The sequence below is a fragment of the Glycine soja genome, chromosome 7 (assembly GCF_004193775.1).
Source record: "Glycine soja cultivar W05 chromosome 7, ASM419377v2, whole genome shotgun sequence".
Classification (NCBI taxonomy): domain Eukaryota; kingdom Viridiplantae; phylum Streptophyta; class Magnoliopsida; order Fabales; family Fabaceae; genus Glycine; species Glycine soja.
In genome coordinates this window covers 37,036,812-37,059,218 of record NC_041008.1, presented here as the reverse complement: position 1 = coordinate 37,059,218, position 22,407 = coordinate 37,036,812, and the positions used below count along the sequence as shown (strand labels likewise).

Below are 22,407 nucleotides of genomic sequence, written 5' to 3'. Positions count from 1 at the left end.
TAGAGGACTACATGTCCTCGCCTTTAGCGGACTACATGTCCTCGCCTTCAAAGGGTTGTACGCCTTCGCCATCAGAGGGCTACACGGCCTCACCTTCAGAGGACTGCACGTTGTCGCAACCTACCCTTTTGCGGGCGAGCGAGGCGAGGCTCACGGGTGCGCTTTCCAAAGGAGGAAAATGCACGGAGTCGCCACCAACGTTTATTTGTGGAAAATGTCGGAAAAACCGAAGGAAACCGGTCAAAAAGAATATTCCAAGTTCGGGAGTTGTATTTACGTTTGAGGAGGGTATTAGCACCTCTCACGTTTGTCTCAAAGGACAACAACCTTATTTTTAGAATTGTGTGAAATTGTGTTACCCTAACTTTTATTTCTTTTTTATTTTTGAGGTCGACAAAGGCGGGGCTCTTGCTCCTACGTACCCTCCATCGAAGAGGAAATCAAACCTACGTACTTCTTTCTTAAGGGTGAATCAAGCGATTCTTTTTACATGGAAGGTGATCATTTTAAGACGTTGGACCTTAAAAATGATCCATTTACTTGGTAAGAAAAACTGAGATATTGAACTTTCAAATCCCTTTTTTAGTGATTTTTTGTGGACGAGCTTGACTTTGCGAGTTGATTTTAGCCTTAGTTTCACTTTAGTTATTAGTCACTTCAATTAAGAAAGAGAATTCCCAAAGAGAAATGTCCGATTGATTTTTTCGCTTTATTTTACTAAAAGATATTTTTTGATTATTATATTATTATTTTACCTCTTTTTGATTTCCAACGTGGTTACGGCACGACCGAACGGTCGGATTTCATTTTAACCAAAATTAACGGATATTACAAATCGAACGATCGGTGGAAATTTATTTTATTTTTCGATTAGGCGAGAAAATAACTTAAGTAAATGACTGAAGCACGTCAAAAGGGGGTACGGAAAGTAAATGAAAAGAGAATAAAAGTACACGAAACAAATGGGGACCACCACGGGTACATAGAATGAATTGAAAAGTTCAATTTGGTGTACTTACCGGTTGAAGACCGAAGAACAATGAAGAACGAACGATGAATGACGAAGAACGGTTGAAAATCTTCGTGAAATCACCCACAGAAACGTTACGGAAACGTTATGGAAGCGCCTCGGCTTGGATTTTCTTCATGGAAACAATTTTCCTCAACAATTTCAAGTGAATACAAAGTGCCAAGAAGGCTGAACCTTTTCCTTCTTCACTCCTCCCCCTATTTATAGCAAAATAGGGGAGGAGCTTGCCACCCAGCTCGCCCAGGCTAGCCAGGTTGCTTCCTCCAGAAGCAGCTGCCTTCTGGAGGAAGAATCTGGAAGGCCCAAGTGGGCCTGGTTACTGTTTGCACCCTTTTTTTACTAAATACACCCCCTTTTCTTTTTTTGGTGATTCTTTTTCCGTAACGTTACAAAACTTTACGAATTTCGTAACGATACTTGTTTTCTTTTCGTAAGGTTACAGAACCTTACGAATCATATAATTACTCCTTTTTTAGCTTTCAAAGAGTTACAGAAACTCACGGATTGCGTAACAACGCTTCCTTTTGATTTCCGTCACGTTACGAAATTTCACGGATTGCGTAACAACGCTTCCTTTTGATTTTCGGCACGTCTTGGGACTTCACATATTGTGCAACAAAGGGTGCCAAGTACCTTGAAGCGGTCAATCAAAGGTTGCATGCCATCAAGCAATAGTTCACGGACGAAATTAGGGTATGACAGTTGCCCCTCTTTACTTACCTTTTATCGGAGATAAGAGGAAAGCAAAGATAAAACACTGATTTCGTCCGTCTTCGCCCTTTCCGTTATTAGTCTATGACGACTCCAGTCTCTCCTTCTTCTTTTTTCTGCACAACACAAAACAAACACAAACAACAAAAACACCAATAACATAATATACATATATACATGTTTGGCGAAGGAATGGATCGGGAAAATAACAAAAACCACATTTCCCAGTCACCGGAGACTCCGCACTTGATGGTGGAGGACACATGAACAGCGTTAGGCAATCAATTCATGGGTCTCCAAACAAGATTTGAGGGTGGAGGATAGGCGAATAGCGCTAGGCAATCAATTCGCTGGGCTCCAGACTCGATAGTGGAGGACACATGAATAGCGCTAGGCAATCAATTCATGAGCCTCCGAACAAGATTTGAGGGTGGAGGATAGGCGAACAGCGCTAGGCAATCAATTCGCGGGGCTCCAGCCTCGATGGTGGAGGACACATGAACAGCGCTAGGCAATCAATTCATGGGTCTCCAAAAGATTGGAGGATGGAGGATAGGCGAACAGCGCTAGGCAATCAATTCGCGGGGCTCCAGCCTCAATGGTGGAGGACACATGAACAGCGCTAGGCAATCAATTCATGGGTCTCCGAATAAGATTTTGAGGGTGGGACCGAATGGTCCACCGGGTTCTTTCACCTAAAAAGGAAAACAAGCTTTTTGCAAAGAAAAATAAATCATTCGCGAGAGCACCATATCTTAGAGAAACGGTATACCCATGCCAAAGGTAATTTTCCTTGTAACCGAAAATGAAGGGCAGGATGTCAACATTTAGCTTTTAAATGAACATTCATGGGAAACATCGGGTCAAACTGAAACTGGGAATAAATCACTCATAGTGTATAAAAACTCACACAGGCAAGTGTTTTACCCTAATCCCAAACCATAACTGCACCATGACTTTATTTTGCACATGCTTTCCTATTGAACTAAAAGATCACACGCACGATCACAGATCAATAGGATTTTCTCGAAGGTAGTGTTTTGGAGATGAAGCTTGGTGTTTCAGTTTTTTTCCTCTTTGTTTAGGTAGGATGGGATATCGCCAGCCGAGAACGACTTTGAATGACAATCCTAAAGGAAGAACCATTTAAAAATGGGTTTTCCTTTGCCGGCAGTCATTTACCTCGCCGAAAATTTATTTGGTACGAAGATTCCTATCCTCTCTTTCTTTTATTGATCGGGAATTATTCTGTTTTCCTCTGATCTTTTCCTTTTTACTTTCTTCCGATCTTTGATCTGGAATCCTTCTTTTCCTTTCTTTTCATTTCTTCCTTTTCTTTCTTTTCATTTCTCCCTTTCCATCTCTTTCTTTGGGAATTCGGGTTTTAGCGTTCGTTATTTGCTCTCCCTTGAGGAGATTCTGCTGTCCTTTTCTTCAGGGGAAAGGATGAGGATTCTTTTCATAGGCCAAGGTTCAAAGTAGCCTAAGGTGGTGTCTCAACATGGTCTTTTCATCGTGGGAGCCCGATCTTGATATCTGGGGCAAAACAAATTCGTGTGTCAAGGTCTCGGTCTTAGGTTGAACTTCCATATCATTTCAACAAGGCACACGTAATAATGATGATTTGGAAACAATGTGCAATTAGTCATGGCCACAACTAGGTGGGCACTCAAGCATCCAGTTTATGGCATTGTGATACTACGGCTGGGGATTTACACAAACAGACCCAACGTTTCCAAATTATGTTCTTTCATCTGTTCAATGAATCCATCCATTCTTATCTCGGTTATTCAGGAAAATAAACTCTTAGCGTCAGTCCCTCATTTCCAAAAGATATGTTTGCTCTCTACGAATGATTTATGCTTCCTACGAGCATAACATGCTGACCTTCAAGGTCTTTCTTTCTTTTTCCTTTTTGTTTCATTTTTTTATGTTCACAAAAACTATACATCCATTGCCATCTATGAGAAAAGCTTTTCTTTGTACACCTACATTCCTATACATGACGAACTTTTTCTGTATACACACGCATTAAAACTCTTTCTTTTTACGTCAACACGGTCTATATACAAACCCTATTCATGTTCAAAGATTTCTTTTTTCGCTTTTTCCAACACACACCCGTAGTTTATACAAAAGTTTCTTTATATACACTCGTCGCTCACACACACAAGAATTTCTTTTCACACATTATTTACACACACAAAATCCTTCTATACACATTTTCTTTTACATATATATATATATATATATATATATATATATATATATATATATATATATATATATATATATATAAAACTCTTTTCTTTTCTTTGTATACATAGACACAACATTTGTTCACAACGCTTCTTTCTTATTTTTGGCGTTATCATGATTTTTGTTCATTTTATTTTTAGGACGACGTTCCTAAATAAAAAACTCTACACGGTTCCGGAATTTCAACAAACACTATTGACAACAACGAAGTAAGCACTAACGTAACAGTTCAAATGACATGTATGCACAAAACGAAACAAACGTTAGTCCCTCAAGTTATACAAAAGAAATAACATACAAATACGAATCTAGGGATCCCACGGTCATGTGGCTCTGTATGCCACCGGACTCTTGGGTCACGATAACAAAAAGTGGGGTGGTCGACAAAAGCAGGGCTTTTGCTCCTATGTATCCTCAATTTGTGATGAGAAACTCAGACCTACGTAGTTCTTGCTAACTGTGAGACTAAAAATAGTCTCAGTGTTTTCTTCACTAAAATGTGAACATGCTTTAATAAAGAGACAAACCTTCCAACTGATCAGAGCAACATATGCTTTTTTGGATGAAAAACAATGTGTCTATTGGGGAAGGAGAATATGCTGATGAAATTTTCTCATAACCATAAATGAGATTTTGGATGTTAGCTTTTCGTTTCTAAATGACCATTTAGAGGAAACACTGGGTCCAACAAAAATAGAAGAAAATCACTCAAAGTGTATCAATCTCACAAGATAAGTGTTTTATCCTAATTCCGAACCATAGATATGTCATGACTTGATTTTGCAAATCATTTCCTATCAAATCAAAGATTACATGCGTGATCATGGATCAATAGGACTTATTTTGGGAATGGTTTTTAGGTGGGGAATTTGGCTTTCATTGTTTTTGTCTTTTCCTCTTCTGTTTTTGTTTAGTGCGTGGCGAGAAAGTCGCTAGCGCACAGGATTTTGCCGGCAATCAAAGGGAGAGGACCACTTTAGGTCGTGGTTTCCTTTTTCTTGTTTACTTGGTGACAATTCTGTATTGTTCAGATATTGTCTGGTGCAAAGACCTTTCTGGATGTTTCTTTTGTTTTCTTCCGATCCTTGATCGGGAATTTTCTTTCCTTTTTTTGCTTTCTCCCACTCTTTGATTGGGAATTTTTCTTTTCTTTTTTTTTTTGTTGTTTTCTGAGGGCAAGGATTGGCATTCTCACCCTAGGTCAAGGTTTATGATAAGTTGGGATTTTGGCTCAAGGCTTGTAGAACGGCTGGTCATGATATATGTCAGGGTTTGGCCAGCGGTTCGGGGATAAAGGGGATGTCCTACATTATTTCCATGATACACATGCAACAATGATGATTAGGAAATTTTATGCAAAACTAGTCATGCATGCACCCATGTGGACACTCAAGCATCAAGTTTTTATGGTCATGTGACACTAGGGCTCAGGATTCATTTTCCCTATTTTAAGTCAATCCAGTGTTTCCAAAATATGTTCTTTTATCAAATCATGCATTCATTCGAGTCCATTTTGGGCGTTCGGAAAATTTTCACAGCATTCACTCTTCAGGTGTATACACATTTTTTTAAAAAAACTGGTTAAGATCAGTAAAATCTTTCAAAGAAAAGTTGGAAATTATCTCTTTTCACAAGCATGTTGTTTTTTAGCTAAACAACTTTTTATTTTTTTTTATTATTTTTTTTCTATTTTTTTTCTTCCTTCTTTTTCTTTTCTTGCTCACTCTTTTTTTTTCATGAGGTATTTTGCTACCTAAACATACATATATTTTTGTGAGGTATTTTGCTATATACATGCGTGTCCAAGGTATCTTGCTACCTAAACATACATATATATGTTTTGTGAGATATTTTTGCTATATACATGCATATCCAAGGTATCTTGCTACCTAAACATACATACATACATATATATATATATATATATATATATATATATATATATATTTTGTGAGGTATGACTACCTTCCGAGCTTGTGCTTGTTTTATTTAAATTCCTAGGATCATGAGCAACTAGGTGTGTCCTGCTATGACTTGAGAAACAAAAGTGATCAAATAACAAGCAGAGATTTAAAAGGTACTAGGTTGCCTCCTAGTAGCGCTTCTTTAACGTCTTGAGCTGGACGCGTGATGGCTTGTCGGTCACGGACCTAGTACTTTGCTTACCTTTGGCTTTGGACTTGGTCGCCTATTGGTCGGCCATGGGTCATAAGCAACGCTCTAACCTTTTTGTGGATGAGCTGAGGTGAACTCTAGAGGTGATGGCGGTGCGTCTGTTTCCCGCTGTCGGCCATCCCCAGGCTGTTGTGGTGTTTCGCCCTGCGCCTGCCTGGGGACGCAGTACTTCTTGATGAAAGCTCGATTAGTAGGGGGCCTAATGACCTTGATGGGGGCGACAGGCACTCCGTAGAACTGACAAAGGCCCGTAATTAGAGCTTGGCAACTCCAAGACCCTGTTGGACTTCTCCGGGTCCATAGAGTGTCTTGCGGGCGTGATCCCTTGCTGGGGGGAACGGGCATCCTGTAGGACTGACAAAGGCCCGTAACCAGAGTTGGAAACCCCAGGGCCCTGTTGGACTTCTTCGAGTCCACTGGGCGTCATGTGGGCGCGATCCCTGCAAACAATAGATGACATCGGAAATCAATTGAGACATGTGTATACTTACCTATGTCATGACGGCACAGACCAACTAATACATCTGCAGGGGGAGATTGGCATTGTGGTCGCTGGGCAGAATGTTGCTAAATAGCAACGTCATCCATATCCATGTAAGAGTGGTCATGTTGGTGCGCATGATCCGCACTCGTCTTTTTGCAGCGGCACGGGTGAAATCTTTCCCCGGTATGCATAGTAGATGCGTGATAGCCTCCCTCTCTGGATGTGCTCACACAGTTGGTCACCCTCCAATATCAAGGGGTGGCCCAGGAACTGATAAAAGGAAACTACTGGCCCCTTAACCAGGAGCGCTAGTCTCGGTGAAGCATCTAAGGGCAAAGGACCTTATATTCTCTTAAGGTGTGGATATGGAGCACACTGAAAATGAGGACGCGTAGCCCTCTAAAGGCGAGGGCGTGCAGCCCTCTGCAGGCGAGGATGTGCAGTCCTCTGATGGCGAGGACATATAGTCCTCTAAAGGTGATAGGTACTAGTACCCAAGGGTCCACCTTTATGAGAAAGCAAGAGATCGACTCATCGAGAGGGCCGGTCATCCAAAAAGATTGGACACAAGATGTAGGAAATCTATGTAGTTAACATGATTTTTAGGGATGCAGACGCATGCAACCTTTGTTGTGAAATTTGGTAATGCTGACCTCATATGAAACAATGCAATGCAATGGAAAGTTGTACAATGTTCATGACATTCTTTCCCTATTTTGTGACTTTGATTTTGATTTAATTTTTTTGGAAAACACAGATTGACTGTCCTTTTGAAAAATGTGATAATTCATGCAACCTTATCCTACCTTTCGCAAATCTCTCCGGGAACTCCCTCAGAGTGTATGTTCTGTTTGATTTTGACCATTTTGGAGTGACGGCAATGGAGCCGTTTGACGTTTAATCAATCTATTGAAATTCCAGGGTTTGTCTCCCCCCCTTTTTTTTCTTGTTTAAAAACATCGACGGGTGAGAACTTTTGATCTGCCCCTATGTTCACATGAGGCTCATGCACGATGCCCCTCATTGCCCCAGTGTAAGGCTTTGAGGTACCAATTGTTATCTTTCGTCATGACCTTGTAGCTGGGAACCTATTGGGTGAGAACTTCTAATCTGCCCCTAGGTTCGCTTGAGGTTTTTGCATGGTGCCTTTCATTGCCCCAGTGTAAGGCTTTGAGGTACAATCGTTGTCTTTCGTCATGACCTTGTAGCAAGGAACCTATTGGGTGAGAACTTCTAATCTGCCCCTAGGTTCGTTTGAGGTTTATGCATGGTGCCTTTCATTGCCCCAGTGTAGGGCTTAGAGGTACCAATTGTTGTCTTGTTTTCACAACCTCGTAGTGAGGAAGAATGAAAGAAGCAGTTGATTCTTGCAAAAAGAATTTTCCAAGGATGAGAAATAGTTGAAGGATTTTTCAGTTGATGGATTAAGTCAAATGACTCCTATGTAGAAGCAAGATGTTTTGATGTCTTGATGATGCTAAAGGATCAAGTGCTTCTAAGTTTTATTCAAGACAAGAATCCAAGAAAATCAAGATATATGATCAAGTTGATCTCTAGAATCTTTAGGAAGAAGTTTCCAAATTGAAAAAAAAAGGTTTGACCAAAGAATTCTATCATTTCAAATTGAGATTTGCTCTCTGGTAATCGATTACCAACAGCTAAAAATGTTTATAATAGTCACTAGAAATTTGAATTCAAAATTTATAACGTGTAATTGATTACACATGGATGGTAATTGCTTACCAGTAGTTTATTGAACGTTTTAATTCAAATTTTTAAAACCTGTAATCGATTACACAAGTCTTGTAATTGAAGAGGGGATTTTCAGAATATAATTTCCAAGAGTCACATCTATTCAAATGGTTTATGAATGACCATCAAAGGTCTATTTATATGTGACTTGGAAACACGAATTTAAAGAGAGTTTTCATTGTCCAAAAAGTTTTATCCTCTCAAAAGATTGAGAGTTTTTCTGAACTGAAATGTCTTATCCTCTCAAAAAGATTCCTTGGTCAACCACTTGCATATTTAATAAGAAATTTTGATTGATCTTCATTGTACAATCTATCTCTTTTAAGAGAGATCTCTTCTTCTCTTCTTCTTATTTCTAAAAAGGGATTAAGAGATCGTGGGTCTCTTGTTGTAGAGGATTCCTGAACACAAGGGAAGGGTTGTCCCTGTGTGGTTCAGACTTTGTAAAAGGAGTCTTACAAAGAGAGTGGAAAATCTCAAGTGGGTTGCTTGATGTCATACCCTAATTTCGTCCGGGGATTATTATTTGATGATATGCAACCTTTGATTGGCCGCTTCGAGATACTTGGCACCCTTTGTTGCACAATATGTGAAGTCCCGAGACGTGCCGGAAATCAAAAGGAAGCAGGCTTACGCGATCTATGAAAATTTTGTAATGTGACGAAAATCAAAAGGACGTGTTTTTGCACAATCCGTGAGTTTCCGTAACTTCTTTGAAAGCTAAAAAAGAGTAAATACATAATCTGTAAGGATTTGTAACCTTGTGGAAGGAAAATAAGTATCGTTACGAAATTCGTAAAGTTTCGTAACGTTACGGAAAAAGAATTACCAAAAAAAGTAAAGGGGGTGCATTTAGTAAAAAGGGGGGGGGGGGTACAAATAGCAATCAGGCCCACTTGGGCCGTCCAATTTCTTCCTCCAGAAGGCGGTTGCTTTTGGAGGAAGCAACCTTGCTTGCCTGGGCGAGCTGGGTGGCAAGCTCCTCCCCTATTTTGCTATAAATAAGGGAAGGAGTGAAGAGGAAAGGGGTTCAGCCTTCTTGGCACTTCTTATTCTCTCGAAATTGCTGACGAAAATTGTTTCCGTGAAGAAAATCCAAGCCGAGGCGCTTCCGTAACGTTTCTGTGAGTAATTACGCGAAGATTTTCAACCATTCTTCGACATTCATCGTTCGTTTTTCGTTTTCTTCAGTCTTCAACTGGTAAGTACCTCAAATCGAGCTTTTCAATTTATTCTATGTACCCGTGGTGGTCCCCATTTGTTTCATGTACTTTTATTCTCGTTTTCATTCGCTTTCTATACCCCCTTTTGACGTGCTTCAGTCATTTATTTAAGTCATTTAATGCCTAAATCAAAAAATAAAATAAATTTCCACCGATCATTTGATTTGTAATATCCGTTAATTTCTGTTAAAATGAATTCTGACCGTTCGATCGTGCCGAAACCACGTTGGAAATTGAAAAAGAGGTAAAATAATAATATAATAATAAAAAAATACCTTTTAGTAAAATAAAGCGAAAAAAATCAATCGGACGTTTTCTCTTTGGGATTTCTCATTCTTAATTGAATTGACTAATATCTAAAGTGAAACTAAGGCTAAAATCAACTTGCCTAGTCAAGCTCGTCCACAAAAAAGTCACTAAAAATGGTTTGAAAGTTCATCATCTCAGTTTTCCTTATCAAGTAAATGGATCATTTTTAAAGGTCCAACGCCTTAAAATGATTACCTTTCAAGTAAAAAGAATCGCTTGATTCACTCTTAAGAAGAACTACGTAGGTCTGATTTCCTCTTTGATGGAGGGTACGTAGGAGCAAGAGCCCCGCTTTTGTCGACCTCAAAAAATAAAAAGAAATAAAAGTTAAGATAACACAATTCCACAATTCTAAAAAATAGCTTGTTGTCCTTTGAGACAAACGTGAGAGGTGCTAATACCTTCCTCAAACGTAAATACAACTCCCGAACTTAGAATTTTCATTTTGACCGGTTTCCTTCGGTTTTTCCGACGTTTTCCACAAATAAACGTTGGTGGCGACTCCGCGCATCTTTCCTCCTTTGGAAAGCGCACCCGTGAGCCTCGCCTTCGCTCGCCTGCAAAAGGGCATGTTGCGACAATATATATATATATATATATATGTTTAGGTAGAAAGATACCTTGGATATGCATGTATGTAGGAAAAATACTTCACAAAATATATATATATGTTTAGGTAGCAAGATACCTTGGATATGCATGTATGTAGCAAAAATACTTCACAAAATGTATATATGTATGTTTAGGTAGCAAGATACCTTGGACACGCATGTATATAGCAAAATACCTCACAAAAATATACGTATGTAGCAAAATACCTCATGGAAAAAAAGAGAGCAAAAAGAGAGTGAGCAAGAAAAGAATAAAGAGGAAGAAAAAAATAATAAAAAATAATAATAAAAAAAAGTTGTCTATCTAAAAAACAACATGCTTGTGAAAAGAGATAACTTCCAGCTTTTCTTTGAAAAATTCACTGATCATAACCAGTTTTTGAAAAAAAATGTGTATACACATTTGAAGGGTAAATGCTGTGAAAAGTTTTTCGAACACCCAAGATAGACTCAGATGAATGCACAAATTGATAGAAGAACATATTTTGGAAATACTGGGTTGACTTAAAATAGGGAAAATGAATCCTGAGCCCTAGTGTCACATGACCATAAAAACTTGATGCTTGAGTGTCCACATGGGTGCATGCATGACTAGTTTTGCATAAAATTTCCTAATCATCATTGTTGCATGTATATCATGGAAATAATGTGGGACATCCCCTTTATCCCCGAACCGCTGGCCAAACCCTGACATATATCATGACCAGCCGTTCTACAAGCCTTGAGCCAAAATCCCAACTTATCATAAACTTTGACCCAGGATGAGAACGTCGATCCTTGCACTCGGAAGAAAACAAAAAAAAAAGATAAAAAAAGAAAAGAAAAATTCTCAATCAAAGAATGGGAGAAAGCAAAAAAAAGGAAAGAAAATTCTCAATCAAGGATCGGAAGAAAACAAAAGAAACATCCAGAAAGGTCTTTGGGCCAGACAATATCTGAACAATACAGAATTGTCACCAAGTAAACGAAAAAAAAAGAAGAAGAAAGGAAACCACGACCTAAAGTGGCCCTTTCCCTTTGATTGCCAACCAAAATCCTGTGCGTCAGTGACTTGTTCACCTCACACTAAACAAAAACAAAAAAGGAAAAGGCCAAAAACACTCAAAGCCAAAGTTCCTACGAAGAAAAACAAACCATTCCCAAGAAAAGGTCCTATTGATCCATGATCACACATGTAATATTTGATTTGATAGGAAATGATTTACAAAATCAAGTCATGACATATCTATGGTTCGGAATTAGGATAAAACACTTACCTGTGTGTGATTGATACACTTTGAGTGATTTTCTCCTATCTTTGTTGGACCTAGTGTTTCCTCTAAATGGTCATTTAGAAACGAAATGCTAACATCCAAAATCTCATTTACGGTTATGAGAAAATTTCATTAGCATACTCTTCTTCCCCGATAGACACATTGTTCTTCATCCAAAAAGCATATGTTGCTCTGATCAGTTGGAAGTTTTGTCTCTTTACTAAAGTATGTTCGCATTTTGGTGAAGAAAACACCGAGACTATTTTTAGTCTCACAGTTATCAAGAACTACGTAGGTCTGAGTTCCTCATCACAAATTGAGGATACGTAGGAGCAAAAGCCCTGCTTTTGTCGACCACCCCACCTTTTGTTACCATGACCCAAGAGTCTAGGGGCATGCGGAGCCACATGACCGTGGGATCCCCAAATTCGTATGTTCCATCATTTATCATTTGTATGCTATCTTTTGTTTAACTGAGGGACTAACGTTTGTTTCGTTTTGATTGACTTTTGTTTTGTGCATACATATCGTTTAAGTCGTTACGTTAGTACTTGTTTCGTTATTGTCAATAGTGTCTGTTGAAATTCCGGAATCGCGTAGAATTTTTCATTTAGGAACGTCGTCCTAAAAATAAAATGAACCAAAATCATGATAAAAAAGAAAGAAGTGTTGTGAATAAAATGTCTGCGTATGTAAAGAAAAAGGAAAATGTGCATAGAAGGTTTTTAATAAAAAAATACGTGTAGAGAAATTCTTGTGTGTGTGAACAACGAGTGTATATAAAGAAACTTTTGTATGAATCATAGGTGTGCGAAAAAGATCTTTGAATGTAAATAGGGTTTGGCCGTGTGACGTAAAGAGAGAGAGTTCCAATGCTTATACAGAAAAAGTTTGTCATGTATAAGAGTGTAGATATACAAAGAAAAATTTCTTCATAGAGAACCATAGGTGTATAATTTTGTGAATATATAAAAATGAAACAAAAAGGAAAAAGAAAGAAAGACCGCGAAGGTCGACATGTTATAGTTAAGAAGTATAAATCATTCGTAAAGAGCAAACGTATCTTCTGGAAACAAGGGACTGACGCTAAGAGTTTATTTTCCGGAATAACTGAGATAAGAATGGATGAATTCGTTGAACTGATGAAAGAACATAATTGGGAAACGTTGGGTCTGTAGCCATGACTAATTTTGCACGTTGTTTTCAAATCGTCATTGTCACGCGTGCCTTATGGAGTGATATGGGAGTTCGGCCCGAGACCGACACCTTGACACCCAAATTTGTTTTGCCCCAGATATCAAGATTGGGTTCCCACGATAAAAGACCCCATTGAAACACAACCTTAGACTTTTTGAACCTTGGCCTATCAAAAGAATCCTCATTCTTTCCCCCGAAGCAAAGGACAGTGGAATCTCCTCAAGGGAGAGCAAATAGAATGCTAAAACCCGATTTCCCAAAGAAAGGAAAGGAGGAAGTGGGAAGAAAAGGAAGAAATGAAAAGAAAAGAAAGAAAAAAGAACAATAAAAAAGAAAGAAAAGAAGGATTCCCGATCGAAGATCGAAAGGAAGTGAAAATGGAAAAGATCGGAGGAAAACAGAGTAATTCTCGATCAATGAAAGAAAGGGAATGGAAAATCTTCAGACCAGATAAATTTTCGGCAAAATAAGTGACTGTCGGCAAAGGAAAACCCATTTTTGGTGTCTCTTCCATTCGAATTGCCATTCAAAGTCATTCTCGACTGGCGATATCCCACCCCACATGAACAAAGAGGAAAAGACCGAAACACCCAGCTTCCTCTCCAAAAAACACTACCCTCGAGAAAATCCTATTGGTCCATGATCATACGTTTGATCTTTGATTCGATAGGAAATCGTGTGCAAAATAAAGTCATGGCGCAATCATGGTTTGGGGAATAGGGTGAAACACTTGCCTGTGTGAGTCTTTATACACTATGAGTGGTTTATTTTTAGCTTAGCCCGATGTTTCCCCTGCATGTTCATTTAAAAGCTAAATTTTGACATCCTGCCTTTCATTTTCGGTTACAAAGGAAGATTACCCTGGGCATAAGTATGTTGTTTCTCTAAGATATGGTGCTCTTGAGAATGATTTATTTTTCTTTGCAAAAAGCATGTTTGCCTTTTTTTGGTGGAAAAAACCCGGTGGACCATTCGGTCCTACCACTTTTATTCGGAGACCCATGAATTCATTGCCTAGCATTATTCATGTGTCCTCCACCAACGAGTCTGGAGCCCCGCGAATTTATTGCCTAGTGCTATTCGCCAATTCTCCATTCTCCATTTTTTTCAGAGCCCCATGAATTTATTGCCTAGCGCTGTTCATGTGTCCTCCACCATCGAGTCTGGAGCCCCGCGAATTTATTGCATAGCGTTGTTCGCCAATTCTCCATTCTCCACTTTTTTCAGAGCCCCATGAATTTATTGCCTAGCGCTGTTCGCTAATTCTCCATTCTCCACTTTTATTCGGAGACCCATGAATTCATTGCCTAGCACTGTTCATGTGTCCTCCACCAATGATTCTGGAGCCCCGCGAATTTATTGCCTAGCGCTGTTCGCCAATTCTCCATTCTCCACTATTATCCGGAGCCCCATGAATTTATTGCCTAGCGCTGTTCATGTGTCCTCCACCATCGAGTCTGGAGCCCCGCGAATTTATTGCCTAGCGCTGTTCGCCAATTCTCCATTCTCCACTTTTATTCGGAGACCCATGAATTCATTGCCTAGCGCTGTTCATGTGTCCTCCACCAACGAGTCTGGAGCCCCGCGAATTTATTGCCTAGCGATGTTCGCCAATTCTCCATTCTCCACTTTTATTCGGAGACCCATGAATGCATTGCCTAGCACTGTTCATGTGTCCTCCACCCACGAGTCAGGAACCCCGCGAATTTATTGCCTAGTGCTGTTCGCCAATTCTCCATTCTCCACTTTTAACCGAAGCCCCATGAATTTATTGCCTAGCGCTGTTCATGTGTCCTCCACCATCGAGTCTGGAGCCCCGCGAATTTATTGCCTAGCGCTGTTCGCCAATTCTCCATTCTCCACTTTTATTCGGAGACCCATGAATTCATTGCCTAGCGCTGTTCATGTGTCCTCCACCAATGAGTCTGAAGCCCCGTGAATTTATTGCCTAGCGCTGTTCGCCAATTCTCCATTCTCCACTTTTATCCGGAGCCCCATGAATTTCTTGCCTAGCGCTGTTCATGCATCCTCCACCCACGAGTCTGGAGCCCTGCGAATTTATTGCTTAGCGCTGTTCGCCAATTCTCCATTCTCCACTTTTTTTCGGAGACCCATGAATTCATTGCCTAGCGCTGTTCATGTGTCCTTTGTTATCAAGCGCGGAGCCTCCAGTGACTGGGAAATATGTTTTTTGTTATTTTCTGGATCGGTTCCTTCGCCAAACATGTGTACAAGTGTATATGTATATTATATTTGTTGTTCTTGTTGTTGTTTGTATTTTGTTTTGTGTTGTGCAGAGAAAGAAGAAGGAGAGACGAGAGTCGTTATAGACTAATCACGGAAAGGGCAGGACGGACGAAATCAGTGTCTTATCTTTGCTTTCCACTTATCTCCGATGAGAGGTAAGTAAAGAGGGGCAACTGTCATACCCTAATTTTGTCCGGGGATTATTATTTGATGATATGCAACCTTTGATTGGCCGCTTTGAGATACTTGACACCCTTTGTTGCACAATATGTGAAGTCCCGAGACGTGCCGGAAATCAAAAGGAAGCAGGCTTACGCGATCCGTGAAATTCCGTAATGTGACGGAAATCAAAAGGAGGTGTTTTTGCGCAATCCGTGAGTTTCCGTAACTTCTTTGAAAGCTAAAAAAGAGTAAGTACATAATCCATAAGGATTCGTAACCTTGCGGAAGGAAAATAAGTATCGTTACGAAATTCGTAAAGTTTCGTAACGTTACGGAAAAAGAATTACCAAAAAAGGTAAAGGGGGTGCATTTAGTAAAAATGGGGTACAAATAGCAATCAGGCCCACTTGGGCCTTCTAGTTTCTTCCTCCAGAAGGCGGTTGCTTCTGGAGGAAGCAACCTTGCTCGCCTGGGCGAGCTGGGTGGCAAGCTCCTCCCCTATTTTGCTATAAATAGGGGGAGGAGTGAAAAAGAAAAGGGGTTCAGCCTTCTTGGCACTTCTTATTCTCTCGAAATTGCTGAGGAAAATTGTTTCCGTGAAGAAAATTCAAGCCGAGGCGCTTCCGTAACGTTTCCGTGAGTAATTACGCGAAGATTTTCAACCGTTCTTCGACATTCATCGCTCGTTCTTCGTTTTCTTCGGTCTTCAACCGGTAAGTACCCCAAACCGAGCTTTTCAATTCATTCTATGTACCCATGGTGGTCCACATTTTGTTTCATGTATTTTTATTCTTGTTTTCATTTACTTTCCGTACCCCCTTTTGACGTGCTTCAGTCATTTATTTAAGTCATTTCGCACCTAATCTAAAAATAAAATAAATTTCCACTGATCATTTGAATTGTAGTATTCATTAATTTCTGTTAAAATGAATTCCGACCGTTCGGTTGTGCCGTAACAACGTTGGAAATAAAAAAAAAGTAAAAGATTTGAAAGTTTTATCTCAGCTTTTTCTTACCAAGTTAAAAGGATCATTTTTAAAGGCCCAACACCTTTAAGTGATCACCTTTCAAGTAAAAGAATCGCTTGATTCACCTTTAAAGAAAGAACTACGTAGGTCTGATTTCCTCTTCGATGGAGGGTACGTAGGAGCAAGAGCCCCACTTTTGTCGACCTCAAAAATAAAAAGAAATCAAAAGGTAAGATAACACAATTTCACAATTCTAAAAAATAGGTTGTTGTCCTTTGAGACAAACGTGAGAGGTGCTAATACCTTCCTCAAACGTAAATATAACTCCCGAACTTAGAATTTTCATTTTGACCGGTTTCCTTCGGTTTTTCTGATGTTTTCCACAAATAAACGTTGGTGGCGACTCCGCGCATCTTTCCTCCTTTGGAAAGCACACCCGTGACCCTCGCCTCGCACGCCCGCAAAAGGGCATGTTGCGACAGTGTTGTTTTCAATACATTTGCATTAGCATAACTCAATAACATCAATATTTTAATGTTCCTCATATTCAACAGTGCTTTGAAAGGACTTGATGATACTCCACAACCTAAATCCAAGGCTGCTGCTAGGTGGATTGTTGTTAAGGTACGTGCTTTAAATTTATTCTACTTATATATACTGCTTATGTGTGTGTACACTAATTGTTGTTAACGTTTAATTAATATTCAAATTTCATTATGTATTTAGTGTAATAGACAAAAAGGAAGCACTGAGTGCGGTTATTACATCATGCACTGGATGTCCACGATAATCTTAGGATCTTTCAGAAATAATTTGGAAACGGTAATTATTTATTTTAAACAAAGTTGGTTTTCTTATCATTATTATTACATTATTAATTTATTATTTATTTGATCATGCAGTATTTTAATTAAGTTAGACCATTGGAAGCAGAGAGATTCAAGGCGCTTCGCATCCAGTGGGCACAATATTATCTAAAAGTTAGAAATCAAACATAGGATGTTAGAGAACTATGTAACTTTAGGTTACTTAATTAGTTTACCATACTTTGCGTTACATTTTTTACAATTGCTGTTTCATTTTAACATTGAATAACCTTTGTTGATAGTTATTTATAGTTATCAATTGATTTTTTTTCAATTAATAGTTTACTACTTAGTTTTCTGCTAAAACCTATTTGAAAGCACAATGCAAATGATATATACTGTGTGCTGTGTGGTCTGATTTTAAATTGATAGGTTAAATTTTGGTTTTTTCGTAAAAATGGAGACAGTATTTAAAAAAAATCCTAAAAACAACATCGGTTTTTCAAAAAAACCGATATTAACGTATGTTAACATTAGTTTTTTACAGCAACCGATGTTAACGGTTGACATTGTTTTTTTGAAAAAAACTGATATTAGCGTACGTTAACATCGGTTTTTTACAGCAACCGATGTTAACCGTTAACATCGGTTTTTTCCAAAAAACTGATGTTAACGTTTTCGATATTAACATTGATTTTCTATAAAAAAAAAAAACCGATGTTAACTGTCAACATTAACACATTCGTTAACATCGGTTTTTTGTAAAAAATCGATGTTAACTGTCAACATTAATACATTTTTTTGGGTGTAATTCATATTATCAACATCGGTTATTTATATAACCGATGTTGTAAATTTTACGTTAACATCAGTTTTAGAAAAACCAATGTTAACGATGATACTTTCAACATCGGTTTTGTAACCGATGTTAAAAGTCATAAATAACCGATGTAGAAAACATATTTTCTAATAGTGCTAATTGCCAATTATGTCATTAGGAATACTTCAGAGATTTAAAATAGATCTTTGAATGGCATTGAAGGTCAAGGAACAAGAATTACCTTGAGATATTAATTATGGATGTGTGTGTATTGTAGAAACTAATGTTGGAAGTGCATTAACTACTGTTAACCAAAATTGATGTTGTTCACATGGTTTAATGAAACAGGTTGGGACAAGGAAGGGACAAAGGAGAACACACAACTTTTAGAAGAAATTGAAAAGGTTAGGTGATCGCAACCTGTTATGTTATTTTTTACTACAAAATTAGATCTTATGCTATGTATGTGATGAAGTATGCATATGCTTGCTGCATTCGTATGGCTTTCTGCATTTGTATCACCGTAGAGTGGTGGCAGTGAAGTGCCTTAAGAATGTCACAAGTGGAGATGCTGAGTTTTAGGCAGAAGTCACAATCATTGCCAGAATGCACCACCTCAATATGGAACTAAATTTGAGTTAGGGATTACGATATTTTTGATGATAATGAGTGCAATATTTATATATAGTGAGCACGAATCTATCCCTTAAGTTTAGGGATTAGGATCAACCTATCTATGTATGGAAATAATTAGAAAACAAATCACCCTAATTATGTAGTACAATATTTCATTTTCCCCTAATTATGTACAATATCTTAACAGTATACAAGAACCAATAGTAACAAAAAAATTTGAAATACCAAAACTACATGAAGTCATATTTATATGGACTAAAAACCTATTTAATCCTTAGTGCCTGAATGTTGAAGATTGATGAAAAAGGATTTTAATGGAAAAAGAAAATGTCATGGGCACTTAAGTCCCTCCCAAAAGTCTGAGCCTAACCTCTCCAATCCGCACTCCCTAGCCTGAATGTTGAAGATTGATGAACCAGCTGTTGTATATCTTAATCATGAATAGAAATAAGAATTAATTATCTTATGACATTAATAAATGTAACTCAGTTTTAAAAAATTGAACTGCTCTGAAACCAAACTGCATGAACCAAACTGACTTGTATGCTATGAGATTAAAAAATATAAGCCAAGTTTGTTTATGCTTATTAAATAATGATGAAAGGAACTAAGCCAAGTTTGTTTATTAAATACTGATGAAAGGAACCACAGGCCACAGCTCAAGTCCATGCCAAACACACACACAAACACACACACACACACACATACACCTACAATAATAAAGCATAAGCACCCCTGAACCCCAGAATTCCAAATTAGTTACATAAGGAACTGTTGATGTTGATATTTGTCTGTAATTGAAATTTACATTTTGTATGTTCTTGTATAAAGGATCATGGTTTCTCCACCTGCCTCGCCTACTCCTCCTCTTCCTTCTCCTCCTCCTTCCGACTCATCGCCTTTGTCGTCTATCGTGAAGCAGACACGCAAAGCCTCACGTCTACGATCGTTGTCTACTAGACCACCTGGTGCTGAGAGACCAGTGGTCCACGTTGATCCTGGTACCGGCAAGGCCGACGGTCCCCACAGGAAGAAATTAAGAACATATTTGGGGATTGTGGCGCGTGATAAGGTGGACGTCACGTACGAGAACTGGAAGGAGGTCCTTACTGCTTAGAAGGACTTGATTTGGGAGGATATTCAAGTATTTTTCTTTTCTTATTTGTTGTTGTTTAATTAATAGCCAAAAAATACATTATTGTAACAAATAAACCTTATTAACTATTGTCAGGCGGAATTTGAAATCCCAGAGGCTTCTGACAATAGGACAAAAAAGAAGTTACTTCAGACTGTCGGCAAAAGATGGAGGCAGTTTAAATCAAACCTCACGCGGAAATGGGCCCTTGCAGCCGATCAAGACGGTGTGGATGACACTGTCTGTGAGAAATACGACATAAGCAAGGAAAAATGGGCCCAGTTTTGCCAGACTCGCAGAGACCCTTCTTGGGAGGTATGTAGTTTGCCATTTAAGTTGTTTTACAAAAAACATCAACTTGTTATAATTCATTCTAGCAATTTGAAAGATTATTGTTTTATTTTTGCAGGATGTGCGGAAAAAGGCACAGGCCATCCAGAAACAGAACACTGCCCCCCACGTTTTGTCTCGTGGGGATTATGAATATTTGGAGTAGAATCTCCTGGCTGAGAAGACCAAGAAGAAGCTGGAGGAAGCTGCACAGTCAGGAAGCGTTGATGGCGTCATTGACCCTCCTTCCCCCGTCAAACGCCACGTGAAGTGGAAGATGGCCCCACGAAGAAAGCAGGGGAGATGACGACTAAGGCCGCAAAGGAAATCGCTGAGAAGATCGTAAGTCATTTTCAACTAACCATTAGAATTATATTTCAATATTTTGTGAATGCCATGTACAACTGTGTCTTTTCTGTGCAGGATTCCTTTGAGGAGCAAGCGACACAGGGATCCTTTGTCCCCCATGGACGTCAGGATGTTCTCACCGCTGCTATTGGACGTCTAGAGCACCCTGGACGTGTCCGTGTTGCTGGAGCCGGTTTCACCATCAAGCAATACTTTGGATTGGCTCCACGGACGTCCCGCAACTCTTCCTCACTGCCTCCCGAAGAATTGCAGCAGCTAACCCAGCAAATCAGGGACCAGCTAGAGGAGTCGATCACATAAAAAGTGACTCGGCAACTCATGGCATCGTTTAGCCAGATGCAGTCCTAGTTTAAGTCCCAGATGCAATCTTAGGGACTTACACTGCCTCCGGAGCCTCCGGTTGGTCCCTCAGGTCCTCGAGTAAGCACAAAGGGGAGTTATGTTGATCCCTCAGGAAACGATCCTGAGATGGGTGACTCAGATATGTGCGGCTTGTACATCAAAGCAAATCCTACCTGCCTGGGTGCCCTGGGGAGAGTTTATGAGGGATCCACTGTTGTTCATAACACTCTTTTGTTGCCTGGCCAAGTAAAGGTGGGTGTGGAGGAGGTTAAAGATCCAGATGCTCCAGTTCCTATACCCACTGATGAGGTTTCCTTAGTGGGGCAGGCAATTCATACCTTCCTTTCTTGGCCGACACATCTGGTCAAGTCTTTATCACAGCAGGTACTTTATTCTTACTATATGTTTCTTCTTTTTGAATTAATTCATTCAGCGTGCCTAAAATTAGGTCATTTAACTTTGTTTCATGAACAGACAGTTGTGTCTCCGGCAAAACCACCTCAAAAGTCAGATCCAGAGGTCGATGATCCGCTTTATCTGATGACATTGACCATCCCCAAGCTTTTCTTGAGGCCTTACCAGGTTACATGGGATGCCACCGTGTTCGGGGTCTTTAATCTAGACTTCCCGCACTACATAAAGCACGAAGACCTCTTCGAAATCACACACGGTGGTCAATGTCACAACATATCAGTGTTACAGTTGTGGATTATGTAAGTCATTTTTGATTACTTTTAATTACCTAAGTTATTGCTTTCAATTCATAAATATTTAACTTTGACTTAACATAAAGAGGCATCTGACTGATACAAGTATGCGAGCGGGGAATTCTGATATCTATGGATTCCTCAAGCCACAGTCCATTCAGAGGTCTGGGCAATCGCAGTTTGAGATTGAAAGTTACATAAAGAGTTGGATGTAGAGTTCAAAACGTGATTTCTACCTTGGAGCCTACCTGAATGGGTAAGTCACACAAAATAACTGAATTTAATTAATGTTTACTAATATACTAACCCATATTCATCCCCACTGCAGCAGACACTGGCAGATGGTGGTCATCGGGCCCAAGGAACACCTAGTTGTTTGGTTTTGTTCATTGCATAACAGGTCAGACAACTACCTTAAGGGGATAATTAACAGGTCAGTGTTCTTTTCAATGCATTTGCATTCAAATACCTCAACAACACCACTTTTTAATTGTTACTCGCCTGGAACAGTGCTATAAAAGGTCTTGATGATGCTCCACAACCTAAATCAAAGGCTCCTGCTAGGTGGATTGTCGTCAAGGTACGTCATTTACATAAAACTTCCACTTATATATACTTCTTATGTCATGCACTAGATGTCCACCATCATTTTAGGAAGTTTCAGGAATAACTGAGAAGCGGTACGTTTATTTCAAAAAAAATTGATTTTTTTATAATTTGTATTACATTATTAACTTATCATTTATTTCATGATGCAATATTTTAACGATCCTAGACCATTGAAGCCAGAGAGATTAAAGGTGTTGCGGATCCAGTGGGCACAGTATTATCTCCGAGTTAGAGCTGAGAGCTAGGATTTAGGGACATTAAGTTTAGCTTAG

At 39.2% G+C, this 22,407-nt stretch overlaps 1 protein-coding gene across 1 annotated transcript in view; it reads right to left on the bottom strand.

Moving 5' to 3' along the window:
* The window catches only part of LOC114420642 (protein DMR6-LIKE OXYGENASE 2-like), a 68,621-nt gene extending 47,824 nt beyond the window's left edge, over window positions 1-20,797 (bottom strand). The window contains exon 1 of the mRNA XM_028386487.1: window positions 20,622-20,797. Within this exon, the coding sequence (XP_028242288.1) occupies window positions 20,622-20,797 (176 nt within the window). The remainder of the gene's footprint in view (window positions 1-20,621) is intronic.
* Between the last annotated feature and the right edge of the window lie 1,610 nt (window positions 20,798-22,407).